The following is a 24,033-nucleotide window of genomic DNA, read 5'->3' on the forward strand; positions in this document are numbered from 1 at the left end:
GATAGCTGATACCATGCCAATGTTTCTTGTACAACAAACCAGCTTCCAAAGTCAGCTGACCATCACTCAGCTCTCAACCACCACCACCACCACCACCACAGAAGAAAGGCTACACCCCAAGACCCTCACAGCCAAAGCCCCAACCAGATGTCCGCTATGACGACTTGGGACACTGGCCTCTTCACTCTGACAAGGGGGGGCAATGCAACTTCTGCCCAAAGGGTGAGTCAAGGTGGAAATGTCAGAAATTCAGTGTTTTCCTGTATTTGAACACAAACCAGGATTGTTTTGTAGCTTACCACTAGAGATAATGTGGTTCTTATGCTCAAAAAGCAATAATGCTATTTCATGGTCACACTGATGAGGTGTGTTGAAGTGAAACATTTAGCGATGTCATGTTTCAATGTAGGAAACAACATGTATCCAATACTGAGGATATTTTGGGGTCTTTATTTCTCTATAAATTTGCATTTTATTTATGTTTGTCTACTTATTGAGGTTTTCGTATGAAATTATCTACTTTAACCATCAACTGACATCTCGACCATTTGGTAGAGGTTAGTATTTTAAAACCATGGTGTCTGTTGAAAAAAAAAAAAATCACTGATTGTTGTTATTACTCACCCAAGGGAATAAGAAATGCAAAAAAAAAAAAAAAAATTATACAGTTTTTTCTTGGTGGGGTAAAGGATTACAGTCACTAGAAGTTGTTAAATGACATCATCACCCAATTTGCATACTTGCAAATGTGCATGCAACTGTAATAAACAATGTAGGAGAGAGGAATGACAACGTGGGCGAGACAAAGAAGTGAGTATAAAAACACCTTAAATATGTTTAGAACTACAAATGAACTATTCTGTCAATTCTTGTTTTTCTTTTTTTTTTTTTTTTTTTTTTAATTGCTGTACACAAAACATGCACATGTTTGTAAACCAAATGACAGAAGTACAAACTGAAGAAAGCAGTTATTGTACCATATCAGAACGACTACTGTCATTTGTCATTCGGTGTCATTCAGATTAGGGAGTCCCTCTTGGGGGTCACCCTTTTTTTTTTTTACCTGTGCATCAAAGTTTGGAGTCAGTTTGGTTGTGGTAATTCTCAGGACAGATCAGAGGTGTTCATCAGTTAAACTGGGATAAACTAATTGGTAATGTGAATGCCAGCAACTAGCTTGCCTTGGTGCTTGACTCTTGAATAGTAGTTTGTTGGAGGATTAGTATTTTGCTGGGTCTGTAAACTGGCTCCAATCTCTGAGCCAGCCGTTTGTCGACTGGTTTCTAAAGTAGTTAGCATGGTTTTTAAAGTAGTTAGCACAGTTGCTAAAGTAGTTAGCATGGTTGCTAGCATAGAAAGAGGGCCCATTAGTCAGAAAATTAGCTTAAATTTAGTTGATAAATCTAACTCTAACCCTTTTCTGACTGTTTGGCCTTCTGTCAATATGGCGCCTCTCCATCATTAGCATGAAAAGTGGCGGCTGATGTTGCATTTTTTGAAAACCACAAAGGCTTCTTGGCAAATAAGTCATACAACCTTTGATCAGACTTAGGTGAAAAAAAAATAAATCGTTATCTCCTTGGCACTCACTGCTGACTTTTCTTTTGTTTTAGTTTACAGAAGGGTTGACATGGGGTCAAAGTCGAAGACCAGCATCCAGCAAAGGTCAACTGTTTGTGGAGTGTGCCATCTATTGGAATCAACTAAAATGCAACTATTGCAGGGAAAAGGCAAAATATTATTTTTTTTCTATAACTGGACAACTTTTTACCCATATGTGACATGCCGTACTATGGTGGAAGCAACAAATACACATACTACAGTTTTTATGTTAAAGTGCTGTCTGACGCTACCACAAAGTGGCTGTTGTACACAACTTCAGGTTAAATAACTTAAACACAGTTTTGAACAGTTTTATTTCCTTTTGTCAAATACAGGAATTTCATGTACAGAAGAGGAACTGGGAACTAGAGAATGAAGTAGCTGTACACTATTTACACATCAAAACAACAGAATGTCTCTGCAGGAGTTTCCACAGAGGTCAAATGATCATCAACAACATACAGTTAAAAAGGACCAACATTAAACACAGACATTTAGGCTTTTGGATCATTTCACCTCACACCTTCTTTAGGAAAGTCGTGCTTGATTTTTTTTCTTTCTTTGTCTTTATAGGCATTAAATTATCTCTCTCATTGTCTTTTCAAGAACAAACAGAAAGAACACAGCTTAAATTTTAAATACATTTCTCACTCTGAAGCAGGTAGAACAAAAAGACTATCACATAGTCCTTTAAAACCTTACTTCTGTCTCCTAGTTTTACCTCTGTTAGTCTCACTGGAGCAAAGGACTGACTGCACATGGGCCATTTCATGTTAACCCCCTTAAAATATTTTTCAAAAATAATAATAGCAAACAATCCCAGCTTAAGATGGTCATTTTTAAAAATGTATTTATATAAATTATACAAACCATAGTAATCAGTACATACTTACAGACACCTTGTGTATGTGTATGTGTTATTTTGTAGTGCTGACCAAATGTTCCTGTGGTCCCTATCTTTGACTTTTAAGACAAATCCTTCACATTCACAAAGTTCAGTTTACTCCATCCTACATCTCGAAAAATAGTCCATACTTTCTGTAGCCTGATTCTTTTGTTTTATCAAACTGCAGATGCCTCCGTCTTTCTAATACTGCAGGTGGATGTAAGTTTGATGAACTAGGCTCTGCTTCGGCTTCTTTCTCTTCTTTTTCAGGCCTTGGCACTGAGGCTGAGCAGTTCCATGAAGGAGTTGAAGAGGTTCTCCAGCCAACCCTGGTTGGCCATGCACTGCTGCACCACTTCCTCCTGGCCGGGGTCCTCCGTCGCCTGCTCAATACTGTCCGTCTGGTAGAAAACAGAAACAAGACAATTACCTAAAGTGCACTGGTTTATATTAACCTATAAAGTAGATGAATCAGGAGAATGAGACAACACAAGCATCACAATCAAGTCTGAAAGTTTAGACCAAATGCAGAAGGTCAGAAATTGGCCTAAAAGGGGACACTTATAATATACTTTGACTTGGTGTTTATGTTATTGAACATATTTCACCTTCACCTCATTTGTAAATATCCATCCAGTCCTGATATTAAAGCTTCAAAACATTCCAAAATCATTGTGACATTCTAATGTTAACTTTTCTTTTCACAACATGTTCACAAGACATTCCAAGACTGGTGACTCTAGATGTTTCATAGGTAAATTTGTCTCATTATTCAGGTAAAAAAAAAAAGATTGACTTGTCTGACCCTTGGTCTTCATGACCAAGGGACAGATAATCTTGATGATCAATCAGATATAGGATCAGGCCAAATCTTTATGGGTGGATGGACAAAGCTTTGTGGAGGTTTTGGCACTTCTTTGTGATTACACCAAAAAAAACTGGACTCTGAGCAAATTAAATACAGATAAGAGGGTGACATCTGGTGATTGGCATAAAGTATGGTAGACATGAACTCAGAGAGAGAGAGACAGAGAGAGAGAGAAAGAGAGAGAGAGACTGAATACTAGAGCTGAAACAATCAACTTGAAACAATTAAAGAAAATATTAAATTACAATTTTCCTGAATCGAAGCTTCATTTCCTTATATTTGCTGCCGCTAAACATTGGTTCCACTGTTGTGTTTCACAGACTTATTGTGACCCACATGGCAAGATCAACACAAAGTTGTATGTTAGTTCCATCTTAAGTTGTTCGTAAGTTAAGTTGTTGTTATTTCTATATTTTTTTTATATATATATATCCTATTACTTTTATACTTTTTGTGGTTGTTGTTTCAGCTGGTTCTGGTAAAGGACAAGTCCTTTATCATTTTTATACATGTCTTTTTCACATTTTTATAATTTTTTTGCCAATTCAACTAATCATTTCATCAAATTGAATAAAATAATCAATAGATTAATCAGCTACAAAGATAATTAATAGGTGTAGATCTACTGAATACAGCACCTTTAACACCATTACTGGTCCAGTGACTTTTGAATAGGTGTATGTATTTAGATTTTGGAAGGTCTGTGCAATCTAAAACAAATGTTTTTACATAGAAAGAGCAGAATTTAGGGTTGTTAATGAAACATATAACAAAACTGGAGAACAGATTTTTGTGTTGTCACTATGAAAACCCACTGGTCCTTTCACATCTCCTTAAACAGATCTTCTGTGGTCATTCAGTGATGTATGCAAACTTTACACATGGTCAACAGATTTACAACACACTGTAAAGCAGCACATCCTTACCTCCTTCTTGCAACGCAGGAAGGTGTGGTACTTGTAGTGGTGAAGGGAATGATACAGAGTGTAGATCCGACAGGTTTCAATCGAGAGCTTTAGGTCCTGAAGAAAAATGTAAAAATATAATGTGAACTGTTCATATAAAAAATAATAACATTATAAAAAATGAACAGTGTTTTGTGGAGGAGGTAGATGTATATCAGTAGGTAGACCTAAATCCTACAGTCCTACAGGAAAAAATTATTAGACTATCAAAAGTCCTCAAAAACAATGGTTATGCAATCAAGTACTAACTCCTATGTGTATCATGGGACTAAAACAGACAGAAAAGAAAACATGGAATGCCTAAAAGCACTGTTTTGGCAGAACAATGCCATAGGTATTGATTTAAGAACTTAAGTAATTTTGGTTATTATCAAGAAAACATGGAAAATGGCTAGATATCAGCTCTTAAATTAAACTCTTATGAGCTAGTTTTGTTGTTATCATTATGTTTGTCCAAACAAATGTACCTTTAGTTGTACCAGGCATTAAAATGAACAACATACTGAAGAAAACAAGGGTGGTCTAATAATTTTTTCCACGAGTGTAAATGATAAACACTTGGGAGTAAACAACTAAATATTTCAACCTATCTCTATCTAAAACAAATCAGCAAACTTCAGCTAGTGGTCATTTATGAGTATGAGGTACAGCAGCTCAATGATATTATTTATAATCGTATCCCAATAGGATTTTATTATTATAGCATGACCATTTTCTTCAGAATATAAAACTGTAATTGCAATATATTTGTACACACAGCCTGGACAAAAAAGTCCCATGCTCTAATATTTAGCATTAGTCTTATTAAGACTTTAGCCTTGATTACAGCACCAGTGTTTCCAACTCCTCAGTAAGAAAGGCATCTATTGTCTGTCCTAAAAAATGCTGTACGTTGCATAAATAATGTGATCATTTAATTTGCATACTTGGATGTGTGCAATGTAACTGTAATGAATGATGTAAGAGATAGGAATAACATTGTGGAAGAGACAAAAAAGTGAGAATAAAAACCCCCTAAATATGTTTAGAACTACAAATGAAAAATACTGTCAATTCTTTTTTTTTGTTTTTTTAATGTCCCAATTCCAACCCTCCTCCTTTATCTGGGCTTGGGGACCAGCTAAAGTAACCCAGAAGAGACACTCTGGAGGAGTTACTTAGGTTAGTTACTTATTTGTTTGTTTAGTTTTTCGTTTCATTTTCTTCATTCGTTTGGTTTTTGACTTTACGGTCCACTTACGAGCCTACAAACAAGTCACAGTAAAACATGAACATTTTTGAATGTAACATTTTTAATTTTCAGTCTACATTAATAATCTAAATGAACCAAAAACAGACAATTGAGAAAACTGTCAATGTCAATGGGTGTTATTTATACTCAGTGCAGTTATTGTTTTAGACAAAGAACAATGCTTGTTTTCACATCAGAGTCTCCAAAAGTCTCCAATAACACCAGAAAAAGGTGACAGAGTCAATCACTCTGTCACTATTATGTTTCTAGAGGGGTCTGAAAAAAATCACTAAATATACCAACAAAGTGGCTATGTTGTCAACACTGACTTTTACAGCTAAAGACAGACCATGTATTTTTCTGACTTTGACAGAGAAAATAATTTGGTTTCATTTAGAGGGAAAATGTCTGTGTCGTAGTGTTTGAGATACTTTTCAAAAGTTGATGAAAGTTTTCAAACATATTTTAAAAGTAGCTAAATTTGTTGCTACAGTAATCTGAAAAGTTGATAAAGCTAGTAACAAAAGTGCTAAATATCAATGTACAGTATGGCACATAATCGCAGACTTCTACTATAGGAACTAGAAGCACTCGGAGAGCGCAGACCTCCGCCAAGGCTGATCAGTGGCCCCCCCCGTGGGCCCCCCCACACCAAGGAGGTTATGTTTTTGCCAGGGTTTGTTTGTCTGTCTGTTTGTTTGTTTGTTTGTCTGTCCGTTAGTGTGCAACATAACTCAAAAAGTTATGGACAGATTTTGATGAAATTTTCTGGTCTGCGCCCCCCCCGTGGGCCCTCCCACCCCCGATCACCACCAAAATTTAATCATTTCTTCCTTATCCCATTTCCAACAAACCCTGAAAATTTCATCAAAATCTGTCCATAACTTTTTGAGTTATGTTGCACACTAACGGACAGACAAACAGACAAACAAACAAACCCTGGCAAAAACGTAACCTCTTTGGCGGAGGTAACTAGGCATGACAGGTAATTACTTTTGCCTGTCTGGAAAAGGATCAGTCTGGACTCATCAGACCATATGACCTTTTTCCAATGAAACACAGTCCAATCTTTACGCTCTCTATCAAACTGATGGTTGTTTAAGACATGAGAAGCTACTGCACCAGTTAAAGGGTTAACAAACTTGTTGCAGCTGCAAAATATTAATCACTGAAATAAATATCCAGTGGAAGGATCTGAACAATGTTACATGTAGTTAAATCCATATGAAGACTTTTTTTGACCTGGCAGTTTAATAAATCATCTTTTGTCCTCGGGTTCCTCAGGTTGCACCCACTGCATAACTTTTTCATAGCATTAAATCAATATTTTCTATGTTGTTTTTGTTGTTTGTTGGTACATCTTTTACATCATGTTTGTCTCATTGGATTTTATTGTAGTCTTTGTCTTGTTATGTCTTTTATAGTTGAAGAAAGTTTTGACAAACTGTGGACAGGTTTGAAATGGTTGTCATATGATCTGAGACCTGAGGGTCTGTTTCAGAGACTAAAGATAAAAGCAGCTTCAGATTGCTGTCAGAATATCTTTTAAGTCAATCATTTCCTCAATCAACAGCTTAGACCATTTAATATTTTATAAAATACATGGGCAACTTCTAAAGCAGGCGTGTCCAACTCAACTGTGTGAAGTGTGTCAGACCAGTAAAATAATAACTTAATAATATATAAACAATGTTAACGCCACACTTTTCTCTATGATTTAAAGTGCAAAAAGTAAAATTATATTTAAAACAAGAAAAGCACTCGGAGAGCACAGACCTCCGCCAAGGCCAATCAGTGGGGCCCCCCCGTGGGCACCCCCCACCCCCGATCACCACCAAAATGTAATCATTTCTTCCCTGTGCCAGTATCAACATTTCCTGAAAATTTCATGAAAATCCGTTCATAACTTTTTGAGTTATCTTTCTAACAAACAAACAAACACGCACGCACACAAAGCAAAGTGATCACAATACCTCCTGGCAGAGGTAAAAATGTTTTTTTCATCGTAAAAAAACATCTACAAACTATCCTTTAAAAAAATGCGAATAACATGAACAAACTGAAATTTATTAAGAAAAATTAAGTGCGACTTTAACAATATTATATCTCAGTTTATCATATACACGTGTGCATTACAATTTACAGATCACAGTGGCTCTACAAATACACAAAATATTCAGTAACAGGCATAATATTGTTCAAATTGCACTTCTCTTAAGACATTTCAGGTTGTTCATATTTGTTCAGGTTATTCATATTTTTGTACATGTAAATATTTTCATATAATTTTACTTTTTTTTTTGCTAAAATAGAGAAAATTTTGGTTACTAAATTAAATTAAATAGGTTATTATGGTAGTATTTCACTGGTCTGACCCACTTGAGATTGAATTGGGCTGAATGTGAAACCTAAACTAAAATGATTGTTAATATCTTCAGTGTAATTTTTGCATTTCACAAATTCATCACATAGACTGGATCAGACCCTTTGGTGGGCCAGTCTTAGCCCAAGGGCCATATGTTTGATGCCCATGTTCTTAACCATGATAATGAACCAGCTCTTAATTTTCACACAATGGTAGCAGACAGACTCATGCAACAACAATTGCATTTTCTTTGCCTGATTTTTGGAAAATTTTGTTGAAATTTGCAGAATAAAGCTTTGGCCCTTTGGCTTGTAGATATAATTTGGGTTCCAAGGCTGAGAAAGACTGTATTAAGAAGAATATGAAGCTTTAGCAAGTTGATAGTAATAATAAGGAATAGTTAGAATGGCTGAACCAGTTGTCAAGTGGTAAAGTGATTCGGTGATGTAGAATGTTATATTATGTCTGTACAGTAGATTGTGAGTGTTTGACTAAACTAAAGACTGTTCACCCAAAAGCCCTCATAAAATACAGCAGACACTCTAATTCTGTATCCGTTTTGTTCCTGACCTGTTGTTTAGGAATACTCCTCTTGACCCGATTGAGAGTTTTACGGTTGTAACCCTCTCCACCGAGGTGGACTTTGACGGCTCCAGATTCCAGAGGGTCTGCCGTCATTTTGGGGAATATGTGTAAAGCCTCCTAAAGGGATTAAAATCAGATCAACGTGGCATTAATCACTACTCCATAAATGTATTTAACAAGTGAAGTGGGATTGTTTTTTTGTTTTTTTTCCATACTTTATTTACAAAATACTGTATATACATATACCAGAACATGGCATGGAGAAAAAAAACATAATGCTCGAGGTGAGGCAGGAAGAAATTAAATACAATTACATAAATAGGTAAATAAATTAGATAAAATAAAAGTAGAGGAATAAACAAGAAGAGAGAAAAAAAAAATGACAACTTAAATTCTTCACATAAGGCTTTAGTCTTCACAGCTTTAGGGTTAGTGCAAAAGTTAAGTGTGTCTAGATAGGATTTCAAATAAGATTTAAAGACCACAAAGCTGTGTTTCTGATTGGCAAATCTGCTTGTATGTATATGAAATTTAGCTAATAAGGAAATGAGATTAAGAATAAACAATTTCCGAACAGGCAAAACAGTAATAAAGAAACCAAATAAAATATCTTCAATTTTGAAGTTAAAAGAAATATCCAGCTTTCTATTTAAAAAAAGATTGATATCATTCATTCACTCATTCATTTTCTGAACCCGCTTTATCCTCACTAGGGTCACGGGGGTCGCTTGGAGCCTATCCCAGCTACATAGGGGCGAAGGCGGGGTACACCCTGGACAAGTCGCCAATTCATCGCAGGGCAAGATTGATATCACGCCAAAAAATTTGACAAAAGGCACATTCCCAAAACAAATGAGTTAATGTTTCATCCGAATTATGACAAAGTGAGCAAAAGGGTCGACATTGATCTTATACTTAATAAGAGCTGAATTAGTTGGATAAGTGGAATTGTTACCTGGTGCTGAATGCTCATGTCGACTCGCCGCAACAGCCTCTTCTTCTGTTCGCTGAGGAGGCTGTCGATCTTCCTCATGGGCGGGAGGTATAATTCATCTGAGGGATACATGGAGCAAAGCATTGCATATTTACTAAAGCCATAAGTATTGAATTATAGTTGGAAAATATGAAATATGAAACTGAAATCTGACAGTGGCAAGGCTCTAGTGCCATCTTGTCAATGTGTCAGTAATATTATTCAGCACAGATGCTGCTGCAAGACTTTATAATTAACATTCAACAAAATAATAATATTAACAAGTGGTGCCAGGCATAAGAAACCCCGCCCCTTGCACGTACTGTAGCTTATTTTGGCATCGATCCAGCTGATGTCATCATGTCTATGCGTGTGCTGATGTCAGCATTTGAAGCAAAAAAAGTGTTAACATTGAGATTACTTTAAGAAAGATTTTGTGTTATTTCAGTTATGTGCAATATATGCCTTAGCTTAATGTCAGAGTGATGTGTAACAATTGCCTCTATATGTGTGCCAGGTTTGAAGTAAATTGAAACAAAATTTATGTTCTTATAGACATTTGAAATTTCGGCCATTATAAGTACATGGAAAAAAAAAGATTTTACAAATTCATAAAAAGTTTGAACTTTGACCTACTTTTCCCAAAATGTAATCACATCTATTCTGGGTCACTGGCAATCTAAAACCCAATTTGGTATGAATTCAACCAATAGTTTTGCTCCTAAAGTGTTAACAAACAAACAAACAAACAAACAAACTGAACCAAAAACAATACCCCTTCCCTCCCCTTCGGGGGGCAGGGCAATAATAACACTAATCAGATGCTGGGTCCAAACACAGTCTCTGAGCTTCAAACCAATGATGGTGCAGTATGTGATTTATTTATGTGTATTTATGTTATTTACATGACATTTTAGACCACTAGGACATTAGGCTGACACAGGTTTACGGCAGTAATAAACACTAACATTAGTAAGGGTCATTATGTCGCAAAATTGCATTTCCTCTTGTCATAGAGAGCTGGAAAAAAATGTATTGATGATTGAATCATTTCGATTATCAAAACAGATTCCAGTTTTCCTGAATTTAAGCTTTTTTTCCTTCATTTTTACTGCCACTGAACATTGGCTCCACTATTGTGTTTCACACAGACACTTATTGTGATAATCACAAACAACATGGAGCATCACTCAGAAGACACGAGGACAAAAAGGCAGAAAAGTCTATATGCCCACTTTTCTTCATTGGAACATCACTTAGTCCTTTAAAATTTTAAACGAACATTACAAATATTTGTCTTTCTTTTTTCGGTTGTATGTTAGTTCCATTTTAAGTTTTTACAAATCAGTAAGTTGGATACAAATGTGTTGAAGACTGTAGTACATATATTGTTTGAAGTCATTTGACTTGCTTGTTGATGTTTATATCTGTAGATATTTTATATATACATTTATCCTGTTGTTATTGTTATTTCTATATTGATCATATATCTTTTTACTTTTATACTTTTCATGGTTGTTGTTTCCACTGGTCCTGGAATAGAGGACAAGTTTTTTGTCATTTTCATACATGTTCTTTTCACATAATTTTTTTAGCCTATTCAAATAATCATCTAATCAAATTGAATCTAAGGATATAATTGATAAATTAATTTTTTACAAAAATGATTGCTGTAGCTCCAATTTAAAGTTTAAAACAGACCCTCAAAATATCATAAGTCACAAACACTTTGTATTTCACTGTCACTGTTTCACTGTTTTGAAATTATATTTTAGTCTGTATCACAAAAGAATGTCTCTCTGCACCTGAAGCATGAGTTTTTTTTCTTTAAAGTTTTCTTTTTTTGTGGGATCTTCTAGTAGAACTGATTGATCATTAGTGGTCAGTCACCTTTTGATATGCTTTCACTACATAAAGAAGAGTTTGCAGAGAGATTTAACCTGGCACCAAAAATACTTGGTTGAGTCAGAAGTTACCTCACTAACCTCACTAATACATCGACAAGAATGGAGTGGAAGGTTCATATTGTGTAGTCTGTGCTCACCGTCTGTGTCCTCCAGTGCCTGGATCATGTCCGGGTCCAGCGCTGTGCTGACCAACATCTCCACATAACTCCTGAACATCTCCCTCATGGCTCTGTTGTTGAACCCACTCCTCACAGGTCCTGAAACATGTCACATATCGTATACTGAAGTTCTACTGACAACAGTTTATCCACACGTAGTTGTAGACTGACACCATATATCAGCTGACCTTCATCATCACTCGGTGGAGACGAGTCTGAGTCGGAGGAGGATGATAGCACCTCCTTCAGCCACTTCTTCCTCTTCTTGGGAGGAGGCTCCGCTTTGTCTTTTGAGCTCTTGGCTCTGGGCTGATACTCAGCAGGAGTCTTGTCGCCTCCTCTCTCCTCCTTCAGCTTTGGCCTCGTGCATTCCACTGCTCCTCCTCTCCTCTCCAGTTCCTCTCTTTCCCTCTTCTCCCTCTGTGCTTTCTCCTTCTCCCGTTCGCTGTGCTCTCTGTCCCTCAGCTCCTTCTCCCTCCTTTCCCTCTCTTGTTTCTCCCTCAGCTCCCTCTCTCTCTTTTCCCTCTCTTTCTCCCTCCTTTCCCTCTCCTTTTGCTCCCTCTCTTCTCTCTCCCTTTCACTCTGCTCCCTCTCCTGTCTCTCTTTCTCCTTCTGCTCCCTATTCCTCCTCTCCCTCTCCTTCTGCTCCCTCTCATTCTCATGTTTCTCCCTCTCCTTCTGCTCCCTCTCCCTCCTTTTATTCTCTCTCTCTTTTTCTACCTCCTTTTCTTTCTCCCTGTCCCTGTGCTCTTTCTCCTTTCGTTCTCTGTCCTCCTTTTCCCTCTCCAGTTTCTCCTTTTCCCTCTGCTCCCTTTCTTTCTGCTCCTTCTCCTTCTGCTCCCTCTCTCCTTTCTCTCTCCTCTCTCTCTCCTTTTGTTCTCTTTCTATTTTCTCCCGTTGCTCCTTCTCCTTGTCTTTGTGCTCCCTCTGTCTGTCCTTGTCCCGGTCGTCTCTGTCTACTCTGGGTGGGGTTTGGTTGTGAATGCTGGACAGCTGTTTAGGCAGCGACTGCCGCCTGTTAAACCAATAAGAATAAAGCCTCACATATTTTTACACACAATAAAGCGATGACAGACAAGGAAATCTAACCCACGTCCTTACCTTAGAGTTAGACTCGGTCTGTGCCATGGTTTTCGAGAGCAAACTCTAACATAATCCTTCTTGTTGATGTTTTCCAAGAACTTCACATATAAACGCTGGTATCTCATTTTGGCATCACCAAAGTAACCCAGATACTGAGGGAAACATTTGAACAGGGGATATGTTATGTTGTTGTGGTGTTATTACTGAAAAACACGGAAAACTTTAAATAGACAGAAACAGGAAAAAAAGTCAGGGGAGTATGGAAAATGCAGGAAGCAGTGATATTGTAGAAGAATTTCTTTGTGCAGCCATGTGATGCGCACAGTGATGCAGCGGTTCACACTTCTGTCTCAAAGAAAGAAGGTCCAGGGCACAAATTAGGGCTGAAATGATTAATCGATTAATTGACCTGAATCGATTAAAAAAAAATTCAATTACAAACCCAGACATGTCTGTTTCACTTTTTGTTTCACCTATTCAAATAATCATTCAATCAAATCGAAGAAAATAATCATTAGGTTAATCGATTACAAAAACAATTACTGCAGCTCTAATTCAATCTTCAAAACAGACCGTCACAATATTACAAATCACAAAACACTTTGTATCTTGAATCACTGTTTTCAGATTACATTTTAGTCTGTATCACAAAGGAATCTCTCACAATCTGCACCCTACTCATGAGTTTTTTTTTTCTTTCATGTTTTCTTTTTTTGTGGGATCTTCTAGTAGAATTGATTAATCAATAGTGGTCAGTTACCTTCTGACATGCTTTCACTACATAGTGAAGAGTTTGCAGCGAGATTTAACCTGGTACCAAAAATAGCAAGATGAACTAGAAGTTCTTTTTCACATTTTTACTATTTTTTTCACCTGTTCAAATAATCATTTAATTCAATCGCATCAAAGGAAAAAATCAATAGGTTAATCGATTACAAAAATAACTGATAGCTGCAGCTCCTGTCTAAATGTGAGGAATGTTTGTATATTTGCACATGAAATTATGCTGACCAGACAAATCTGAAATGTATTGTGTTCATATTATCTGCAAATAAAATAGAAGTTAAAGTACATTCAAAGATCACTGTACACTTCACATTTTCCACACGGTCTGACTCTGAACTTCTGTCATTCAGGAGTTGTACATTAGATAGATAGAGAGTAAACATCTTAATAAAGCTGTTACTGTGTCAGCTGTAAAACTCACATTACTGGTGGCACAGAACTGCCTCTGACCGTCTTTGATTTCTGGACTGAATTTTTGGAGCAAGGCTTTCTGTACCCTCCAGATGGGTGGAGGCTCCCTGCCCGTCTGCAACGCCATCTGATCAGACAAACAAACATAATGTATATCATTCATGGAAGTCAATTATTCACTATTCATTATGGCTGTGCATTGTGAAATCTATACATTTAAATACTAGGCCTGTAACGGTACACACAATTTTCGGTTCGGTACGTTTTCGGTTTTCAAAGCCACGGTTCGTTTTTTTTCGGTTCGGTACGGGAAGAAAGAAAACCCCTCAAAATGTCGATTAATGCATTTATGAATTTTTTAACATTTTTCCCCCAATTTTTGGAGACAATAGAATATAGAAAAACAGGAATAATATAATTCTGCTGCTACAAATCAAATAGAAAATAAAATAAATTATTAATATTACTAAATGTATTTTAAACATTAGTATTGCACTTTTCCCTGAAAGGTAGTTTCGAACAAACAAGAAAAATCTAATCACAGTTCTGTCAGTTCACATTCTGCATAAAAATAACAACAAAAATTCCACATGAAGTGCAACATTAACAAGAGGGTAAACTGGTATTCTGTTTAAACAAACTGAAGAGAAACACTGACAACACTTACAATTGACATTGTAAGTGTTTTAGAACTACCGTAGTTTACAGGGGCCAAACAACGTCCGTCTTATTAACGTCTCTTTCCTCGTTGTTGTCTTTCACCGGGACCTGAACTGATCCAAACTGGACTGTAATGATGGTGGAGGGTCTTCAGTCTCTTCCTTCCAGGTTCACATCATATTTGTTGCATTTTTTTTTTTCACCTTATATCAACTGCTATTTCATATTTCGGGTCAATGTGTGCTCCTTCAATATGTCCGTGTGAAACTTGCGCGGTTTTTAAGGTTCCACATCGAACAACGTCTTTCATTCCTTTTTTTTTTTCTCATCATACTGTGCCGTTTCAGTACGGCTGTGTACTGAACCGAACAGGTGTGTACCGAAACGGTTCGGTTCGGTACATGTACCATTACAGGCCTAATAAATACATATCAAACTATAGGAGTTACAATAGCAGCAGTATGAGCATGATTGTTGCAACCATTTAAAAAAAAAAAGACTATTTGCATGTAAAATGTTAAATCAAAACTGACAATGTAGTACAGTGTGCACACTGTAATATTGCAGTATTTAAGTGTGACATACTACAGTCCCACTAAAACACATGCGTCAAACATATGGCCCGTGGGCCAAAACCAGCCCGTCAAAGGGTCAAACTCATTTTAGTTCAGGTTCCACATAAAGACCAATATGATTTCAAGTAGGTTAGACCAGTTTAAATAGTACCATCATCATCTGACCCATTGGAGACCATATTGGGCTGAATGCGGAACCTGAACTAAAATGAGTTTGACACCCCGATATAAAAGATTCATGTCTATATAATACATATGACAATCACCTTTAAAGTTCCAATATCTTCAGTCCGAACCACAAACTCATCCCGCTCACGGAAGATTCCCTCGCCTCCACTCTCGCTGTCCTCCTCCTCACTCTCTCCAGCGATGGCGGCGTCAGCTTGTTTCTTTGCCAGGTGGAGGGACGTCAGCCGCTGTGAGGGAGGGGCTTCCTCTGGAGTCGGAGGTGATGGTGGAGAAGTCGATGAAGAGGCTGATGAGGATGAAGGTGAGAACGGCGAAGGCTGCCCAGCCTCGGGTTCCTGGTCCTGGTCAGAGGATGATGGAGGAGGCGTGGTGGAGGGAGGGGGTATGGACTGGGCCAGCAGGAGGTTGGAAAAGGGTGGGGAGGGGATGGCTGGAGGGGAGGTGGAGGGGGGCGGGGATGTGCCTGCAGCTGGAGCTGGGGGGCAGCAAGGTGGATGCTGCTCAGAGGGAGGGTACATCTGATTCACTTCTTCTTTGTCATTGTGCTGGACTGGCAGGGGGGAGGACACAGAGGGGCACAGAGGAGGGAGGGGCGAGGGAGAAGAGTAGGTAGGTGGGGAGGGGGAGGGGGACGGCGATGGGGATGAAGGCGCAGGTACAGGTCCTGCTGGGGATTCTAAAAAAAAACAAACAAAAAAAACCCAGTTCACTCCTATTTGCTGCTAGGGTTCTAAACTTACAGTTTAATGCTCGACTATGCTGAGACCACAACAGACCACAAGTCTGGAGATGCTCTGATCCGGTCATTTGGTCATCACAGTTTGGTCCTTGTAAATAAGATCCTAAACCCATAAAGACCCAAACATCCACCAGTGACCAAAACCATCTACTGCTCTAAAATGTGTAACACCTGTTGATCCACTAATCCTATCAATGCATGAAAATAATTGGTGTCAAATGCAGTTTGTCATCTTTTCATGGTCATTAGATATGACCCATTTGGATGTTCAGAGGCTCCGTAGTTATTGTAGAAACACTGTCATCTTCTACAACATTGATTCACCAGTAAAACCGATGGAGTTTGATAGATAGTGGATGGAGACACATGGTTGATGCTCAATTAATGATTATGTTGAAAAAAGTCTCTTTTGCCTAATTTTTTATGTTTTGATATAATAACCTTTGAAATTAGCCTGAGCTTTAATGAACATCTACATGATCAGTAATTTAAATGTAGGAAAATACATTATTTATACTGAAAAATGCAAAATGCAGAGGATAATATTATGATGAATGGTGATAAATCCCTCTGAAACAGTTAAATGTAGAGACGTGAATTTACAAGTTGCCATAAAATGGTTTTAGGTCTATAACAGTTAAGAATGAAACCCCTTAAACTGTAACTAAACTACAAATATTGAAACATCTATTCTGGTTTCATATTATAAATATATAAAGCTGTTAAGATGTATCAGATTTGATTTTCTAGCCAGTAATTTGGTCTTACATTCTTCATATTAATGAATTTGTACATTTTTTCTTGAAAGTTGACTGTGCTAATTATTTACTTTGTGGGATATTTAATATGTAAAATAATCAATTAAACAGCTGGAAAATAATAGAAACTAAGCTGCAGCTGTAATTTATTCGAGTTTTATAAATGACAGTGGATGGAGACACTTGTTTTAATGTTCAGTAAATTACATTTTTTGTTGAAAAAGTTACTTTTTAAAATTTTTTTCTGATTTGATCTAATACCCTTTGAATGTACTCTTGAGTTTTTATGAACATCTACATGATCTGTGCATTAAATATTGGAAAATACCTGATTTTCACTAAATAATATTTTAATAAATGGTGAAAAATTACTTGACAAAAACAAAAAAATCATTTGAAAGTTGTGACAAAATGGCCAAGCGTCTCCATCCACTGTGATCAAACTCCATGGGTTGTACTGGTCAATCAACGTTGTAAAAGATGACGGTGTTTACACGTTCACTACAGAGCCTCTAAACGTCCATATGTGATGACCAAAAAAAGATGACAACTGCATTTTATACCAGTTATTTACATTAGTGGATCAATAGTTAATAAAATGTTTTAGATCAGTCGATGTTTTTAGTCACTGGTGGATGTTTGGGTCTTTATGGGTGTAATATGAGTGTCTAGTAAAGAATCAGTCCCTTTTTTTAACGTCCGTGTTTACCCAATTATCTGTACTTATATTCAACTGAACATTGTGGACTTTTACCTTCCACTGTGGGAACATCCAGCGCTGGCGTTTCTGGAATTGTTTGCTCTTCCTGCAGCTGTTCATCTAGTTCCTCCTGGTTTTTCTGTTGCTGATTCAGAGGCTCTTGAGCTGGTTCTATTTCTTCATTGATAGCCATCTCTTCCTCCTCCTCTTCCTCTTCTTCCTCCTCCTCCTCTTCCACCCCTTCATCCCCTTCTTCTTCTTCTTCACGCTCCCTTTCCTCTGCTTCTTGTCTGTTTGACCTCGGCGAGGCCAGATTTTGCTCATCATCATCCAATGGGTGTTGTGGTGGCGTCCCCTCCTTTTCGTTCTCCACCATTGCTGAGGGGATGAGAGGAGGCATGGCTGGCAGAGGGGGGCTAAGTGGAGGTTCTTGCGGGGTGGGAGGGGACAGAGTGGGTGGGCCCTTAACTAAAGCGGACGCCATAGCAGCAGCCAGTGAGTGTGGAGTGTCGTAGAGGGCTGAGATCGCAGATGAGATGCTCTTCTGCAGGTCCTGGTTCTTACTGACTGAGTCCTCCTCATCAGAGGAGAAGGAGGGCAGGGTCTCCAGGTTCCTCTTCAGTTCCTCATCCAGAGGTTTACAGGGACTTGAGCAGCCACTCAGAGCCAGTTCTTCTCCTTCATCATCCCCCTCTCCATCTCTGACTTCCTTGAATGTTCCTGGAGGATGCTGCTGTGAAGGAGTTGGTGACAAAGGAGGAGGAGGTGGTGGGGGGGACAGGGGCCTGATCCCCCCCTTCAAAGAGGAGCAGGAGTTCAGCACATCCTCCTCGCTTCTATCTGATTCTGGTTCAAGTCCTGTCTGCTTTTTGCCTGTCTTCAGAAAGTCCAAGAAAGAGGCCATGAAGCCAGGTTTGAAGTCAAAAGCCTTTTCATCAGCCTGAAAAAGATCAAAGTGACATCAATGAAGAGTCATTCCTGTTCCACTAGGGGGCGTTAGCCCACACCTTTGATGCCAACTTAGCACTTCTGTTGCTAGATATAGCAACTTTTCAGACTAATGCCACGTTTCCACTACATGGTACCGGCTCAACTCAACTCAGCCTTTTTGTGTTTCCATAACGAGAAAGGACCTGGAATTCGGTACCTGGTACCAGTTTTTTGGGATCACCTCCGCCCCCCTTCCAAGACTGAGGACCAGATACTAAAACGTGATGTGTTAACACTGCAGACCACTGATTGGTCAGAGAGTTTTCTCTGTGACCCACCGTTTTACAAAAAAAAGACGTGGAAGTTTACAGTAAATATAGCGGTAGGTTAATCCACATGATGACAGCCTGTAAAACTACACCATGGTCAGAGGATATTTAGTCTTTGGTGGCCGATGTAAAAATTCAGCATGAGTTTGATGAGACAACACGCAACGAACAAGTTTATCAGCAACTCTCTGAGCAGACAACATGGAAGTAACGTGCCGCATCGCTATGACGTCCAGGTACTGTAAAGTCAGTAGTATCCTGTAATGGAAACGGTCTCCAGGAATAGGACCTGGTACCCGAGTCGAGTCGAGTCGAGCCGATTCCATGTAGTGAAAACTTTGCAACTTTTTTCTTTTACAAAACCCATGTAGCAACAAAGTGATTTATATCTAGAGATATATAGAAATAACAACAACAATCTTTAGGGTTCACTTACTTCCCATTCTTTGTGAAAACACAAAATTCTACATTTTCTTAAATTCAGTCAATATAATAATAGTTTTAAGTGTTCTACATAGGTAACAACTAGTCGACTAATTGACAAACAGTCAAAGGCAAAATTAGTCAAACAGTAATTCAGTAGCTGACAGGTTGTTAGTGAAAAATGTAAAAATATTTATTTTATTGCTGATTGCAACTCTTGAGTATTTAGTTGTTTAACAAACTTTGTTAGGCACTGGAATTGTTACGTGCAAAATGTACTTTTGTTAAGGGAAAAAAGAATTTTATTGATGCTTTCAATATTTGTTGAATATTGAACTGAATATTTTAACTGTTTTACAAGTTTTTGTTATGCTCTGACCTTAAAGAAAAGAGTATAGAAAATGGTGTAAAAGGTAAAACAAGATGTAAACAGTGAAAAAGATGTGACAACATGAAAATGACATAACACAAAATTATAAAAAAAATATATAATGATGAAGTAAAATTGAGTAATGTAAAAGATGTAACAAGATAAAAACGATGTACAAATATGCAGACAACTGAAGAATGATGTAACAGGCAACAAGATGAAAATGACATAAAAATGCAGTGAGATCAGTACCATGTGAAATTCATGATGAAAACTTTATGAACACAAATGAACAGGATGGAAACATGAAAAATGCAACAATATGAAAAAGAAATAAAATGTGCAATAAGATGAAAAGGTAAAAAATGTGACAAGATGTGCCATGAAGCAGTAAATTACTACTGCATCTTCATTTCAACAAAATATTTCAATAACTTACTTGTTAGCATACTGAGTAATCTAACATCTAACATTACACATACACAGTAACTGATGCAACTGTCCAGATTTGGAGATTTTGCATTTTTTTTTAGCTAATATTCTGGCAATTGTTTAACTTCACTCCATGGTGTAATATTTCCATTTCATCAAGTATCTACAAGTGTAGCTTGTTACCTTTTTACTGTATTGTATTGTATATTGTATGACCTGTGTACTTTATATTCATCTTTCTTGGGGTTGGGTTAAGAATGCTGTTGGTAATGTTTTAGCCACATCACTACCAACTGCTGATAAAATATCATAATAAACACAAAGTATAGTCATAGTAGCATAGGTTATGTGTTTTATGTAATATTCAGAATAAAATTTGTTTAAAGTGGAAAAAGTATAAAATGTATGACATGACAGAACTGTTTGTTTTACTCTTCTCATAGTTTCCTCCTCTAATGTTAGCCTTGTCGTAGTATGTTTTGAGTTTCATGTCAGTACAGACCTTTTTTTTATTTATCCTGTATGTTGTGTATATGTTGTAGGCTTGTGTTATATGGACTTGTGTCTGCAGTAAAGTTTATAATTATTAAAGTGTAACAGCTGTTTTTCTGTTATACTATGATGGTATATTAACAAAAAATTTGCAAAAATCACATACCAATTAATTTGCAGCATCACCCAGCACTAATTACTCCAACTTTAAGCATTTTAGTTTTCAGTTTGGTTTAAACTACTTTTTTTTTTTTTTTTTTACTGTTATTTATTCATTTAACTAATAATGAGATGTACTGTAGCAAGGCTGTAGGAGAAACATATAAGAACACTTTGTCACAATAGGAGTAAACAAACAGCAGAGGAAATGCATTCTGCTTCTTGCTGATGAGGTACAAAAGGGATACTATGAATATAATTTATTACAAAGCTGACAAATCGAGGTAGTGGTGGGTGGTCTGTGCTGTGTTCTTCATGTCTGACAAACTGATCTCGGAAAAATAAAAAATTCTTTAAAAAAATAATGCACTGAGTAACTTCAATGAGTGCTGTAGTATCTCTGTTCTGTATTTTCTGTACTGATTGAGGAAATCTGTTTCTCACAAGGACCACTGTAAACTGTGTGTTCATTTTAAGTCATCTCTCCCCCACTGTGTGATGACGACAGTCAGGTTGAAGGAGGTAGAGGAGATAACTGTTGTTCCAAAGGTTTTACAGTGAAGGATTTCAACTCTTGGATAAATCCTTGTCCTCAGTACAGGGTAATAAAGCATAATGGACAGCAGGTGGCAGCAAGGATTCTGAACTGATTTTTTTTTTTTTTTGGTTACCATGGCAACAGCTGCCCTGGTAACAGCTATCTCTCTCTTTGCTTTTGTCAGTCAGAAAGAGCTGGCTGTCAGTCAACTATAACCTCCGTCTCTCCCAGCCTCAAATCACAAAAAAACAAGACAGAAAATTAAAAGGGTGCTTTTGGGTCTTCTGTTACAGACTCAGCTCCACAATTTCAGATGTTCAGTAAGAGAAAAACCTCTGGAAAATGTTGCCTTTTTTTGTACAGGTACTGGCCTAAATGCCTGTGGGCACCTGAGGTGTCGGGAAAGTGGAGGATGTGTTGCTCTCGCTATTAGAGGCTTGAGTTTGAATAGATGAGGTATGAATTATATATGAAGCTTCTGGCTTTGCCAGTTTTTGTGAAGGGGATGGAGCAACTTACTGAACTTGCGAGTTTCTGCATCGCAGCCCAGTCATTGGGATTTAGGAGATCTTCAGTTTCTTTCTTCCATGTCATCTGTGTTGATAAAAGACAAAACTGACTGAGTATACTTTGTCTTTACATGAATAATTTGCATGCAAAAAATGCTCACCTTGATTTATCAGTGTGTGATAATGGCAGTAATGAGAAGTTATTGTGAACTGACAGAAAATCATTATATAACAGTAATACATTTTTGCAGGTGATTTCTGGTTAAGCCCATTTTATGCTTCATTAATTTATCTCCTGTGTTGATCTTAATTCAAGCATAAGTTTGAAAATGATCTGCAGTTAGAGCTGGGCCATATAAGCAAAATGTTATCATGATAAAATATGTTCACATCAGTAAACATTGGTACGATCAAGATAAATGAAGATCTTTTGTCCCAAGCGAAAACTGAACAAACCACACAGTTATCTGTGGTGATAAATTATTTGCAAAAGATGCAATAAGACAAAAAGTGTATAAAAAATGCAATATAAAAATCATCTACAAAACAGATGTGGCATATATAAAAATGATATGAAAGACACAACCAAATGAAAATAGCATAAATATACAAGATCAATACGACATATAATACACAACAACAAAAAGTTATGTATGACTTATTCCTTCTTTTGTCCAATCATTTTGATTTCATGTCCTCAAGATAAATAAAAATCAGTTACTGACACTGAACCATTTGGGTTTTTATTTGACAATTTGAATTGAAAAAATAAATGCTAGAGACAAAAGAAATGTTTATGGTGATATAAGGATATTTGTCAAAATGTTCAAGATGTGAACTGCATATTATTTAGATTCAATTCTGAAATGTACAGTGTTGCTGTAAATCTGCCAGTTCCACAGTCAAAATACTGGCTGCAGATACAGTACGTCTCACTGTTGCTGAGGCAACTAGCCTCCTTCTCACTGTAAAATGATATACAAAGTTAAAGCTGTCATGCCCAGGTCCTCAGCAGTCCTTCAGATCTGCAGCTCCTTCTTCCACACATTCTGACAACAAGGAACAAGTGGCACAAGTCTGAATCGGAATCTATTGGAACTGGCCATACATGAAAATTTTACAGACCATATGCAGGTACAGAATAACTGAGTCATCGTTAACGGTAACTACATATCTGTTCATGTCATATAATGCTCACAAAATCCTAAACATCATCTAAAATTATATTTTCAACAATTAATTGCTTTCATTTTGGCATTCCTTGTCCTTTTCAGAAAAACAAGTGAAACAGTAAGCGGAGCTGACTAATACCGCCGCTCGGTCGCACAACACTTTGGCCCTCCTCTTCCCTGATACCCAGAGATTCATTTTGAGTCTTGACTTTCAATCTTTTCAGAAACTTGTAAAAAAAAAAAAAAAAAAAATTATATAAAAAAAAAAGGTGCAAAAATTGAGAAAAAAAACATACATATGAAATTTGAAATTCAGCCATCAAACTGTGAACTGCACCTCTCCTCGTGGTACAGAATGTGTGTCAAATTTGAAAAAAATTGGGTGAATAGTGTCCGAGAAATTGGTTGGACAAAAATCTCAGACAGACGTAAGTACTGACGGAATTCCTGGTACATCTACATAACATGGGTGTAATAGAAAAGGTAAAAAAAAATTGTAGCAGGTCAGGCATACAGTCATTACGAGCAGTTTTTTTTAAATAAAACAAAGCTGAATTTGTCAGCGGAACAATAGTTTTAGGATATTCCTTCTGATACCATTATTAAGTCTATACTAATTTGCTCTTCTCTCCCAAAAGATGTAGTCTCAAGATGCAATGACTAATCAATTAATTAGTTAGCTGACAACTAATAACCACTAAGACAATTTTTAGGAACCAAAAGCTTTTTTTTTTGATATTTCAGTATTTTCTGGCTTCTTGTCTTCTCTCACTATCTTTGCAATATGTATCAAACAAGACATGACAGTTGGATTTTTTTTTTTTTTTGCCATATCTTAACATTTTATAGACCACACATTTAAAAAAAAATACATTAATTAAGCCTTTGTCTCTGGATGTTTTTGAGTTAATACAAATGTTATTTTGATGCTATAGTCTCTGAATCATCTCAAGCTTCTTTCTTTAAAAGTAGCTTTCCCTCCATGGCAAAAGCCACTGAATTCTCTGTGTAGTTATTTTGTGCATAATAGATGGACAAGACACAGGAGGAAATACTGAATACACAGTGCCACTCTTTAAATTTACATGGAACAAAGTTAGATGGAATTCATGTATTTCTCACCATTTTTTCAAATCTTTGAAATTCTAAATAATAAAACAATTTACACATCAAATATGTTTTTCACATCAAAGACAAATATCACGCAAACACCAAATCTAGGAGAAATATTTTTTTGA

At 37.0% G+C, this 24,033-nt stretch overlaps 1 protein-coding gene across 4 annotated transcripts in view; it reads right to left on the reverse strand.

Annotated features, from left to right (window-relative positions):
* Positions 1 to 1,897: 1,897 nt before the first annotated feature.
* The window catches only part of prr12b (proline rich 12b), a 47,013-nt gene continuing 24,877 nt past the window's right edge, over positions 1,898 to 24,033 (reverse strand). For 3 of the 4 annotated variants that reach the window (XM_030141990.1, XM_030141989.1, XM_030141987.1), the window contains exons 6-16: positions 21,634 to 21,708; positions 17,496 to 18,381; positions 15,322 to 15,920; positions 13,831 to 13,947; positions 12,642 to 12,775; positions 11,729 to 12,555; positions 11,520 to 11,639; positions 9,458 to 9,555; positions 8,488 to 8,619; positions 4,283 to 4,378; positions 1,898 to 2,889 (exon numbers count right to left, since the gene is read on the reverse strand). In XM_030141990.1, the coding sequence (XP_029997850.1) occupies positions 2,755 to 2,889; positions 4,283 to 4,378; positions 8,488 to 8,619; positions 9,458 to 9,555; positions 11,520 to 11,639; positions 11,729 to 12,555; positions 12,642 to 12,775; positions 13,831 to 13,947; positions 15,322 to 15,920; positions 17,496 to 18,381; positions 21,634 to 21,708 (3,219 nt within the window). In that variant the 3' untranslated portion in view covers positions 1,898 to 2,754. The remainder of the gene's footprint in view (positions 2,890 to 4,282; positions 4,379 to 8,487; positions 8,620 to 9,457; positions 9,556 to 11,519; positions 11,640 to 11,728; positions 12,556 to 12,641; positions 12,776 to 13,830; positions 13,948 to 15,321; positions 15,921 to 17,495; positions 18,382 to 21,633; positions 21,709 to 24,033) is intronic. The other variant, XM_030141988.1, reaches the window with a different exon arrangement.

This window comes from Sphaeramia orbicularis, chromosome 8 (genome assembly GCF_902148855.1).
Source record: "Sphaeramia orbicularis chromosome 8, fSphaOr1.1, whole genome shotgun sequence".
NCBI classification, from domain to species: domain Eukaryota; kingdom Metazoa; phylum Chordata; class Actinopteri; order Kurtiformes; family Apogonidae; genus Sphaeramia; species Sphaeramia orbicularis.